Source organism: Protopterus annectens, chromosome 7.part0 (assembly GCF_019279795.1).
Source record: "Protopterus annectens isolate FY-2018-M chromosome 7.part0, PAN1.0, whole genome shotgun sequence".
In the NCBI taxonomy this organism is placed as follows: domain Eukaryota; kingdom Metazoa; phylum Chordata; order Ceratodontiformes; family Protopteridae; genus Protopterus; species Protopterus annectens.
In genome coordinates, this window is record NC_056739.1 from 152,845,876 (window position 1) to 152,858,509 (window position 12,634).

The 12,634-nt window shown below is 38.1% G+C and overlaps 1 protein-coding gene across 3 annotated transcripts in view; it reads left to right on the forward strand.

The window, feature by feature from the left end:
- Positions 1–12,634, forward strand: part of CACNA1S (calcium voltage-gated channel subunit alpha1 S) — a 3,469,037-nt gene that overhangs the window by 1,003,320 nt on the left and 2,453,083 nt on the right. For all 3 annotated transcript variants that reach the window (XM_044076603.1, XM_044076604.1, XM_044076605.1), the window contains one exon: positions 3,239–3,320. In XM_044076603.1, the coding sequence (XP_043932538.1) occupies positions 3,239–3,320 (82 nt within the window). The remainder of the gene's footprint in view (positions 1–3,238; positions 3,321–12,634) is intronic.

The window sequence follows — 12,634 nt, forward strand, 5'->3', positions numbered from 1 at the left end:
AGACCACCTTATAAAGCTCCTACTCCTCCATGAGATTTGAATCTTGTATTGCAAGCTTTAATCCATTCCCCCTTTGAACCAGCAGGAAAATGAGTTCTTAAATTTCTGACTTGGAAGACAATAATTTTAGTGGCTATCACCTCTGCTAGGAGGATTTCAGAACTTTAAGCATTGTCCTGTAATCCTCCTTACTTTCTTTTCCATGAGGATAGATTGTCGTTTAAAACCAATCCTTCCTTCCTTCCTAAGGTGGTGTCAGAATTCAGTATTGATCAGTCTGTTAACTTGCCTGTTTCCTTTCCAAAATTTGAAAACAAAGGTGACAATATATTACATTTGCTGGATGTCCATAGACAGTTGCATTTCTACTTTGCACAGAACAAAAGACATTAGAAAACCCGATCAGTTATTTATATCCATTGCAGATAACAAATTAGGCAAATCTGTTACAAAGGTAACATTGGCAAGGTGGATTATGGACTGCATAGCCTTTGCCTATAATAAATTGGGCATTTCATTACCAAAACCTTTAAGAGCTCACTCTGCTAGATCTATGGCAATCTCATCAGTACTCTTATCCAGTCATTCCATGGATGACATATGTGCAGCTGCTACTTGGGCTAATCCTCATACTTTTATTACTCATTACAAATTGGATCTGGTCTTGATGGGAAGAGTAGCCTTTGGTTCAATTGTACTCATCAATATCCATCCTTAGAGTCATCCCGGAATATCCCACAAAAACCAAGAACCAAAAACAGACTTCCAATAAAAACCAAGAAGAAACTGTTCCATGTACAAGAATCCGTTTATTGACCGCTTTTGTCAACCTCAATCAGCTGACTTCATCAGAATAAGAAACTCAATGAAACAGAGCCATTTTATATAAAAAAAAAACAGTCACACGACTTAAAATTAGTCTTGTTTAAAACTGTAATGTTCATTAAAAGCACCATTGTACTGTAAAAAACACCTCTGTGCACACATTTCATTTAAGTGATCAGTCAGCTGATTGAGGCTGACCAAAGTGCTGAATAAATGGATTCTTGTACCTGGAACAGTTTCTTCTTGGTTTTTATTGGAAGTCATCCCGGAATATCAAGTACCTGGGGACTCTGTCCCTATGGTTGAGGAATGAAAATTGACAAGAAATAAAGAAGTTATGTACTTACCATAATGTTCCATCTGTGTTGTCCATTTTAATTCTTCCTCAGCTCCCCAGCCACCAACCCCCCAAACTTTGTCAGGATGGACATCTGGAAGAATGAGATTCTATTAAGAGACCATAGTGTCTTGCATGGAGCTCCAGATATCAGTGTCCTTTGTTAGGAACATTATTTTAATATCTATTAATTTTATCATCTAGCAAACAAGATCTGAGGTATGTTAGAGGTTGGTGTATTATGGGTTGGAAGGAGTTCAAGAGTTTCAATTAGTAACGGCCGAGTTGGATCCGAGGTTCTGATCCAAACCCAATGGTTGAGGAAGAATGCAAATGGACAATATAGATGGAACGTTATGGTAAGTACATAATTTCTTTTTTCTGTCACATGTTGAATGGACGTTGTAAACCTATGTTTATTTAGTCCACTATCCTGAGCCGTCCTCGTTTATCTTTCATCTTTTGGTTTCAGTTTACCTCTCCTTAATCATTCTTGTGTCAAGTCTTGGTCAACATGAGGATGCTCCCAAGAAATCTCTTTACTTGCCACTATATTTATGGAATTTCATATTTTCTTATCGTTTCATCTGATCCTTTTCCTTATATTCTTTCTTTTGTTTTTTGCACAGTTGCAGTTTGATTTTTGCCTTCTAGATTGATTTCCATTCCCACTTCACACCAAAACACTTCTGCTAAACGTAAGGATGTCATCTTAGACTTTTTTCCTCATGTTCTAAAACTTTCACTATATTTGGATCTGGTGAGGTCAGCAAAATGTAAGCAGTCCCATGACTGCAAATCTATATATTTTATCAATTTTGAAGAAGCCCATATATCTCCTTCAGAATGAAGAAGATATAATATTGATATACACTGATTTTTATTTATCATTTGAGAAGTATGAATTATTTTTTTATGTTTTTATGTCCAACTGATCCAGTACTTTTGGGGTCAGTTATTCACCCCAAAACTGTTAAGTTAGAACAGGAAGGGCAAACTGGCTTATAGCTCGGACTTTATTCCCAGATGTCAAGGCAGTTTTCAATGTTAGTTTTAGTCTTCTGAAGTATTCTTTACTGAGTTTTTTTCTTATTTGTTTAGTTTTTAGTGTCGATCCTTTATCTGTTATCAAATATTTGTAAACTTCCTCCTGCATAGGTTCTTTTTTATCACATTCCTGTTTCAGATTAATATTTTCTTGGTGCTGCAGCTTTCCTGTTGTAAATGTTACTTTTGCACATTTGTCAAGACCAAATGACATTATTATATCATCTGAAAAAGTTTAAACCATTTGTAGTTGTGCTTTCAATTCCTTATCTGATGAAATATATACAGTTTTAAATCATCCACAAAAAGTTGATGAGATGTCTTTAAACAAGGTTGATTTCTGGGAGTCAAATTGTAACCATGAGGGTTAAAGTCAAGGCAAAAAAGCAGCAGTGACCGAGAATTACCCTGGCGTATCCCCCTTTGAATTTTTATCCTTAGGATAATTTTGCTTTATCATGGCTTAGCTGTATAGAGGTTTGCTACTGTTTTATGGTCACTATAATGTAATTGTGTCTTATACATCTGTAAGCACTCTTTTATCTGTAAATGTGGAACACTTTCAAAAGTTTTTTTTGTAATATATCCATGTCATACCTAGATTCTTCCTCTCTTTACATTCTCTGTTATGGCTTTATTTAACAGAAAATTACACTTTGTTTCATATTGCTGTAAATGAATTTTTTTCTAAATGATTATAAACTCTATTTGCATCAGTTTTGGTATGTAGCTTTATATTGTCTGGAGGCAGGTTATTGGTCTATAGTTTTTAGGACGGATTGCAGGTTAACTCTTAAGTGAGTACTGTTGTTAACTGATTTATTGTCTGTTCGGGATGTGAATATAAGTAATTCTTTGTGTAAAGACGTTAATAGTTTTAGCCAGAAGTTAGGTACTGTGTCTGCACCTGGGGTTTTTCAGTTAGGAGCTTTTCTTAATCTTTGTCTCAATTTCTGTGGCTGTTGTGTTTTCTCTAATTATGCATGCAGTGATGCTGGATCTTAATCACACGTTCCTGTATTTTTTCAGGCTTGTTGCAGGCTGAAGAAGGAGGCTCTGAAACAGGCAGTCTGTACGAGATTGAAGGGATTAACAAATGTCTTCTATTTATGTGAGTATCTGTAACATATTTAGATGCATTGTTAGTATTATCCATCTCAAAAGAAAAAAAAGATTTAACAGTGAATATTCACAGTTATAGCCTGATTTTCAGCTCTGTGGGATGGATTCATGAATGAATCAGTTTACTCCAGTTTCAAGATAAATGTTTAGCATAGCACATCAAGTGAGGTGCACCCAAAACATTAAAGTGGTATAGTTTATTTGTGCACTAAATTAGCATCATCATAGAAGTATCAGAGATCGGATACCTAGAATGGAGTATGCTGGCTAGCTAGACCATGGAGCATGTGGGTGGAGAGTATGAATTGATTGAAAAGGCACAGGTAGGCTTCACTGAGTGTAGGACCATTTTCTGACCCACTATTTCATGGGAAATCCAACTAATGTCACACAGTTTGGGTATGTCATAGACTTTGATTATTGAAATGCATTTAGAAGAGGAAACAGGTCACTTACAGGATAGACAGGCAGGGAGGCTGACACTAATGCTTGTCAGGATGGGAGGTGGGGTATTGGTGGTGACTTACGTTGCCATCAAGCTGTGTAGAAGTGAACTGGGAATCACTGACTGCTGATAGGAAGAGGGACACAGGGTGCTCTGAATGCCATTATGATGAGTCACTGAATTCTGACAGGAAGAGGTAAAGATGGTACCCTGAGTGCCATCAGGATACATGGCAAATTTAGAGTTGTGGCTTCTGCTAGCTGCCAGTCAGGCACTACTACTGGATGGGGGAGTTAGAGCACTGATTTATTTTAGTGCACAGGGAGACAGGTTGGGGTGGATACTACCTGTCATCTAATTTTTGTGCTTGAATCAGTGCCTGTAAGCAATAACCAAATTGTGATGGGTCACTTCTTATGTAGGAGTGCTTGTATGCCACCTTTTTAAGCAGGCTGTGCCAAACATTCTACAAAGAACAGCCCAGTCTGTGAATTATACAACTCCACCTGCTAAGCATACTTTGCTTGCCCTTAATGTAGCAGCAACAGAGGAATGCAGAACTGAAGGCAAGGATTCTTATGGATCGTAATTACACTTGACATAACAATCCTAAGGGACACATGGTTATTCATAAATCCTGGCCTCGGTTTATTCAAGTTTTGCAGAAAGGGTAATGATGATGACGCGAGAAAGTGTGATGAGACCAATTGATTTTCATCTCTTGATCACGGTTACAATAACGCTGATAGGTGGGACGAATCCCGCCAAGGATGCCATACATCTGGTCAGTATTCCAAAGCTTAGCTGTTTATTTCTAATGCTTCATACATCTGACCTTAGACTATGTGTCAGTACTTATGGGACCTAAAAACATAAAAATATTCTTACCTTTCTTGCTGCCAATCTCAAGCTTGGTCTGTCGTCTGTACTAAAGGATCCAATTGCCATCATAAAGTAAAACTAAGTAACCCATTGGGGACCCTTCCTCAATTTTGAACTTTCGGACTTATGAACTTTGTTCATGTTATCTAAGAGAGGCACATGTCTCTGGCATGCAGATTCCATATAAGGATAGGTATAGCCAGTGTCTTTTCTACCGTGCACCTGATCGTAACACTAAGGACTCCTCTATTTGTAAGACTTTTACCCTGAAGACCCTTAGAAGTTGTCTGTCTTTTTCAAAAATATATTTAGAAAATAAGGACTTACAGACTTTAGCATGAGTCACTGTGCAGTCAGAAGATCCCATCTCAGACATATCTTCACAACTTGAAAAGAAACCCAAAAAAACAGAAAAAGACATTACTTTATCTGTTTCTTTCTTCAGGATGGAGTTCCCTCACCTCAGTTTATCTCCCTCCAGCAAACTTTCTGTTTTGACTTCCCCCCTGGAAAACAGTCACAACAGATTCTTGAGTTTTGAAAATCATTCGGAAAGCATGTACACTACAATTACATTTTCTTTCTGTTCAACATGCAATTGCACAAGTACCCCCAAACCAATAACATCTGGTTTCTCCAGTCATTACAAACCCTCTAGTCCAGAAGATAATAACACCTGTTACTCCACATCAAAAAGGAAGGAGCCTCTGCTCATTGTTTTCCCTGGTTCCAAGAAACGTAGTTACCAGGAAACTAATTCTGTATCTCTCTAACCTGAATACCCTTTTAAAGATTCCAAAATATTTTTTGTTTGATTCTTCCAAAAGTTTTTGTGGTTACCTTGGATCTCAAGGATGCTTGCCTTTATATTCCCATCCATCCATATCACTAGAAATTTTTAAGATTCTGTGCCTTGGAATTACACTTTCATTTTACTACTTTGCATTTCGGGCTTTCCAGTGCTCTTGAGAGCTTTTTCCTTTTTGGTGTATGAATCTGAAAATAATTAAAATTTTAGGAGGAGCTGTCCTTTGGAGAAATAATTCAGAAGATGATGCGACATTTTTACTAGGAGGGTAAGTAGCTCTCTGAATCCCAAAAGAGATAATAATACAACTTCTCAGATATGGAAGTGCCAAAACCTTCTCCTGTTCCTCTTCTTCTTGAAGCTTTAGAAGATATTGTTCTTTCAACTTCCCTAATTCCTGAGTCACAACCACCTGCACCTTAAAAACCTGACAGATATTACAGAATCCTTGGCACACACAAGTACCTGTACAAAAACTAATTTCTGACACTGTTTTTTCTCCACAGATTCTGACAAACCATCTAAGCCCTTCCCATCTTCAAATGCTCTCCAAAATGACAGGGATTGTAGTTATAATTAGCTATGGGAAAAAAGTATATAAGTCAGCTACATGCTTTTAATTATCAGACACACATGAGAATGTGCCCTCTATTTATTTTGACATGAATAAACTTATGTCTAATATCCCTGACAGTGACTTGAAAAGTACAGTGCAAAGCATGATTTCTTCTGTCACTCAAGTTGCACTCCATTCTGTTAAGTATACGTAATGATGTGGTAGATGATGTAGATCAGAGTATGTGATATACCTTTAAGAAGCATTCAGTTCAGTGGGCATATGCATATAAGTACTGAGCACGTGCAAGCAAGAGTGCCATTCTGAGTCAGCAGCCAGAGCGAGAGCATGCATGTATATTGTCATTCAGTTAGTTAAAGTTCAGGTGTTCCTGACTTCAATCCTGATGTGTTTGTATGCAATAAACTACTTAAACGAACACCCAGGCCTCATCGTTTTCTTAATGCACATAAGACAAGTGACATGGTTTCAGAATGTGATCCAGAGTCACAGCCATGAGGCAACTGGTTAAGGTTGGAGGAATATTTAGGAGTGGATCATCTCAGCTGCTCAAACGACAGCAAAACAGGTCAGAAACAAATTCCAGGTACTAAAACTCGCTTAAATGATTTATTTCGCTACAAATATAAAACAAAGCACTCAGAACACTCAAAATGGATTTCTTATTAAACAAAATGTCCGAAACTCCAACATATTAATAAAAATATTCAAAATAATTATGAAAACATTTGAAACAATATCTGAATTTCATAAAATGTATAGAAAAGGGAAAACCTTCGCTATGTACTACTTTTTCCACATTAACTAAAGCTATTCAAAGTATTCAAAGTGTGCAAAGTGTTTGCAAGTGTGTGCAGTATTATAGTGCAGTTATTTCACAAAGTACAGTTATTTCAAAGAATATTTTGCAGAGTACAGTCTTTTGAAGAGTTTATTATGCATTTGAATATTATTACAAGTGCCTGGTATGTATGAATGTTTGTGCATAATTGCAAGGGCCAAGATTGCATTGTGTTTTACTATAATCTGTGGGCATGGTAGAAGGATTTTGCAGACCCTCACTGCTTGTGTTTGGTAACAGTATTGCAGAAAATTGGAGAGTGTTTGAGAAGGAATATATTTTCATACAGGCTGATTTTTCTGACAAAGACACACATGCAGAAGCATTTATTCTACTTAATTTAGCTGGTTCAGAGGCCATTGAAAGAAAGCATTCAATTGTGCATGCACCTGCTGTGTTTGCAGGGGAGGGGGGAGACCGCCATATTGGGGTACTGGCTGAAACGCAGGAAGACCCTGAGTGCTTAAAACGTAAAGTTAGAGAAATGTGTAACCCCCAAACAAATATTAAAATGGAAAGGCATTTATTTTACACAAGGGATCAAAAGCCTGGGGAAACATTTGCTGCATATATATCTGACTTGAGAAATAAGACTAAAACATGCAGATTTGGTGATTTAAGGGATGAGTTGATAAAGGACAGGTTTGTGTGTGGTATTAATAATGACACAGTGAGAAAGATTTGCTTTGAGACAGTGATTTGACATTAAATAAGGCCATTGGGATTTATCAGATATACGATCTTACAGAAAGGCATGCAAGTATGCTTACAAATGAGAAAGCAAGCCTTCCAGTACCTTCTACAGGTCATGTAGATAGCATGCAGCATGAGGTTAAGAGATACAGGTCTAAGGGCAGGGCCACTTCAGTAAAACCCAGAGCTACTTCAGTAAGACTTAAGGTGCATGCAGCAAAGCACATGGGTGGCTCAGCAAAACCCATAGCAAACCTCATAGTCAATTGTCACAATTGTGGTGGTAATCATGAACCCAAATGAGAAAAGTGCTTAGCTTTTGATCAGCAGTGTCATTCTTGCAATAAGTGGAATCGTTTCATAAGGTTTGTAAATCAAATAACTCACATTCTTTTATTAAAAGAGGGCATTCCAAGAGGCAAGTTGATTAATTAGAAAGCTGCAACCCTACTTTTTATGCTAATGGTGTATCTGTGCTTGGTGAAACAGCTACTGCAGTAGATCTGTGGGCAAAGAACGAAATCTTTTGTACTGTTTGGATTAATGAGAGTCCCGTAGAGCTCAAAGTAGATACTGGCTCAAAGTGCAATGTTATGTCAGCAGAAACATTTGCTAGAGTAAAAGCTACAGGACAACTTGATTTGACAAAGTGTGGAAAGATTGTTGCTTATAGTGGTGAAGAGATTCAAAGTGAAGGCTCATCAATGATTTCATGTTACTCTGCTGGGAACAGCTATGATTTGCAGTTTTATGTAGTTAAGAGATGCGCACAGTCATTATTAGGTCTCAGAGACTGTTTGAAAATGGGACTGCTTTCATTTAATAAAGAAGTACACCATGTAAGCCTGCATGACAACAGCTCAAATTTTGCCCAAACCATTTTTTTTCTGAGTATGTTGATATCTTTGCAGACAAACTAGGCAAACTACCAGTTGTGTACTCTATGACGTTAGACCCAGAGGTCATCCCAATTGTCAGACCAGCATGGAAAGCTCCAGTAGCTATGCAGACCAGAGTCAAAGCCGAGCTAGACAAAATGGTGCAGCTAGGAATAATTTGTCCAGTAGAAGAACCTACTGAATGGGTATCCTCCATGGTAGTAGCTCATAAGAAAAGCTCAGATGATATTAGAATATGCATTGATCCAAGAGATCTGAGCAAAGCAGTAAAAAGGCCTCATCATCTAATGTACACAGTTGAAGAGGTTGCTGCCCTCGTGCCAAATGTCACTGTTTTTTGTGTCTTAGATGCAAAGAGCTCATTTTGGAAAATTTTGCTTGACAGAAAAGTACACCATTTAGAAGATACAGATTTCTGAGAATGCCATTGGAAGTCTTTCAGCATGCGATGGGGCATTTTTTTTTCAGGCTATCCATGTGCTATTACAGTAGATGATATTCTAGAAGGAGGCAATGGTGAAGTTGAACATGACAGAAACCTCAAGAAATTTCTGGAAAGAGCATGTAAAGTGAATCTTAAGCTGAATCCTCAGAAGTGCAAATTCAGGCTACGAGAAGTGAATTATTTTGGTCACTTGTTTATCAGTTCAGGCTTATGACCAGATCCTTCCAAGCAAACAGCAATTCTCAAGATCCTAGCTCCAGACAATGTTTAAGCCCTCCAACGTTTTTGGCATGGTTAACTATCTAGGCAATTCATTCCAGATTTAAGCCAACTTTCAACACTGCTAAGAGAACTGACGTGCAAAGATGTAATTTGGTCATGGTCAGAACAGTACCAAGGAGTATTTGATGTCCTGAAACAGAAAATTGCTAGTCCACCGACTCTCATCTTCTATGATGTTCACAAACCAGTTACTCTTTCCTGTGATGCTTCTAAGTTTGGTTTAGGTGCAGTTATTCTTCAAGAGGGCAGACCAGTAGCCTATGTATCGAGATCTCTTACCCAAACCAAGATGCAGTATGCCCAGATTGAGAAAGAGCTTTTGGCAATTGTGTTTGTATATTCAAAGTTGCATGATTATATTTATGGTCGACCTATCCAGATGAAAACTGATCACCAACCTTTAGTTATTATTCTGAAAAAGCCTATACATACAGCTCCTGCCAGATTACAATGCATGATGCTCAAATTGCAGAAGTACAATTTCAATCTTGTTTACACAAAAGGCAAACTTCTTTATCTTGCTGATACGTTACCCAGATTGCCCAGACAAACCACAGAACAGCATAACAATGAGCAACTTGATTTTGAGATCATGGAAGTGAGAAATGTTTCTTCCACATGTCTTGATGAGCTCAGAACTCACACAGCTTCAGATCCAGTTCTCCAGAAGGTCAACCATTTTATCAGCCGAGGATGGCCTTCCAAACATTCTTGTTTACCAGTGGAAGTGCAGCAGTATTTTCCATACAGAGTTGAGATTTTTTCTGACAATGGTATCATCATGAAAAGTCCTAAAGTGATTGTTCCCATTTCCTTGCAACAAGAGTACATTAAGATTTTGCATTGTGGCCACCTAGGATCCGATTTTACCAAAAGAAGGGCGAGAGGTCTAGTATTTTGACCTTTTATGTCAAGAGATATAGAGAAAGTACTTTCATCTTGTTCAGTATGTAATAGTACAAAGCTGCACCAACAAAAAGAACCCCTTAAGTTAAGCAAGACTCCTGAACTACCTTGGTCAACAGTAGCCACAGATATCTTTGAGTGGAATGGTCAACACTACTTGGTGTTAGTAGACTCTTACTCATATTGGTTCGAAATTGACCTACTTCCTAACCTAACTTCCAGTACTGTCATTATTAAGTTGAAGAGACATTTTTCTGTCCATGGTAGTCCACACAGTTATTTCTGACAGTGGTGCACAGTTTACTAGTCAGCAGTTCAAGAAATTTGCAGAACCATAGAACTTTGTTCATATTACGAGTAGTCCTAAATACCCTCAGTCAAACAGCTTGGCTGAACATGCAGTTCAAAGTACAAAACAGTTGTTAGAGAAATCCAGACATGACAATACCGATGTTTTTCTAAACTTGTTAAATCTCAGAAACATTCCTTGTGATAATCATCTTGGTTCACCTGCCCAGAGACTTATGTCGAGATAAACCAGAACCGCATTACCAATCAGCAGTAATTTATTGGTTCCATGCGCTTAAAACAACATAGTGAAAGCCCAATTGTTGAAGAAACATTTGTCCCAGAAGTGTTACTATGATAAAACCAGCACACCGCTCAGTTCATTGAAAAAAAGGGGAGAGAGTGAGGATGTAGATGTCAGAAGGTTTTGATCACATTGGATTTATGAAAAGTTTGTTTCAAGGGCCGAGATAGTACATGGAATCCCAAGGAATGGAATTCAGTTGAAATCAGAAACATCTGTACCAATGTTCGAACCAGTGTGTTACAGCATATTGCCTGTGACAAAGACTCTAGGTCTCAGATTGACTTGTCCAGTGTTCCTGTTCCAGAGAACATTTTGTCAGCAATCTCTATTCCTGAGAAAATCCCTGAGGCTGCTCAAGCAGAACATTCCCCAATGACTGTCTCTGTTGCTAAACCCAGTCCTAACTATTATGTTACGAGATCAGGTTGCATCTTGAATCTTAGTTCCAGATACACGGCAATCTGGAGATGATTGTTGTTTTCCTTATTAGTGTCTGTATAATTGCATGCCTATTGAAATGTCATTGCCAATATGAGACAGCTCAGTAAAGAGGGAGAATGTAGATCTGAGTGTGTGATATACCTTTAAGAAGCATTCCAGTTAGTGGGCACATGCATATAAGTACTGAGCACGTGCAAGCAAGAGTGCCATTTTGATTGAGCAGCCAAAGATAGAGCATGCGTATATGTACTTAGTCGGTTAGTTAGATAATTCATTTAAGTTCAATGTTCCTGCCTTCCATCCTGATGTGTTTGTATCCAATAAACTACTTAAATGAACACCCAAGCCTCATTGTCTTCTTAATGCACGTAAGACGAGCAACAGATGACTCTTTCAGGGCTGCTGCTACTGGTTCTTTGGTGAGAAAGTACTGCTGGCTAAGACTCCAAACTACCAGAAGATGTAAAAGCAAAGCTTTTAGATGCTGCTTTTAGATAAGGACTTCATTTTTGGCCCTCCCTTCTGCAGAGATTCTCAAAAAACAGAAGAAAGCAGTAAAGTTATGCAGGATTTTAAACAACTTTTCCTTTCCCGTGTTCCAAAATTTCAGAAAAATTACCCCTCAAAATCAGGTCCTTTATATTGTAAGAAATCCACTCAATAAAAAGGCAGAAATCCCATAAGAAGTGGCAGGACAAGCCGAAATCTGATCTGAAAGGAGCAAAAGGCCTTTTCTGGGATAAACCTTCCAACTTCTGACTACATCCCCTCCACCCGTTTACTTCAGCCTTTCCCCCTCCAAATTTCCAAAGAAACCATATGTCAGTCTTCTTGACTGGGGTTTTGAAGCTCATTCAAAACTGATAGTTTTTTAATGGAAATGTTTTCCTTTCCAACGCTCACTTCCATAGGTACCTTAGAACTAATGGCATCTAGTTTATCAGAGCTTCTGCATCAGAGTGTAATAGACCCTCTTCTTCCAAATCAGAATGGAAAGGATTCATAATCCATGGTTTTCCTTGTCCCAAAAAAGAAGGAATTCTATCCTGGATGTGTCTGCCCTCGATGCCTTTTTGGACAGTCTAATATCCAAGATGCTAATTCTCCAGTATTTTTCCTTTGTTTTTCCCAAAAGCTTTTATGGCAGTCCTGGACCTCAAGGATGCTTACCTGTATATTCCAATCCATCATCTTCACAGAAATTCTTGAGATTCTGTGCCTTTGTTTTGCACTTCTGGTTTACTACTTTGTCGTGTGGGCTAGCCAGTGTTCCAAGAGTATTCACAAAGTGTATGACCTCTGTTGTAGCATTCTGACACTTTTTTCAGGCCATTTCCCTTCACAAAATTCTTCAGAACTCAAAATTAATTATCTGTCTCTTTCAAAACTTAAGCTTCATTCTGAATTGTGCCTAGCATCTCCCTACTCATTTTCTGGTGTTCCTCAGTTGTTATCTTGAATCTTCTTTGAAGATGACTTTTCTTTCTTC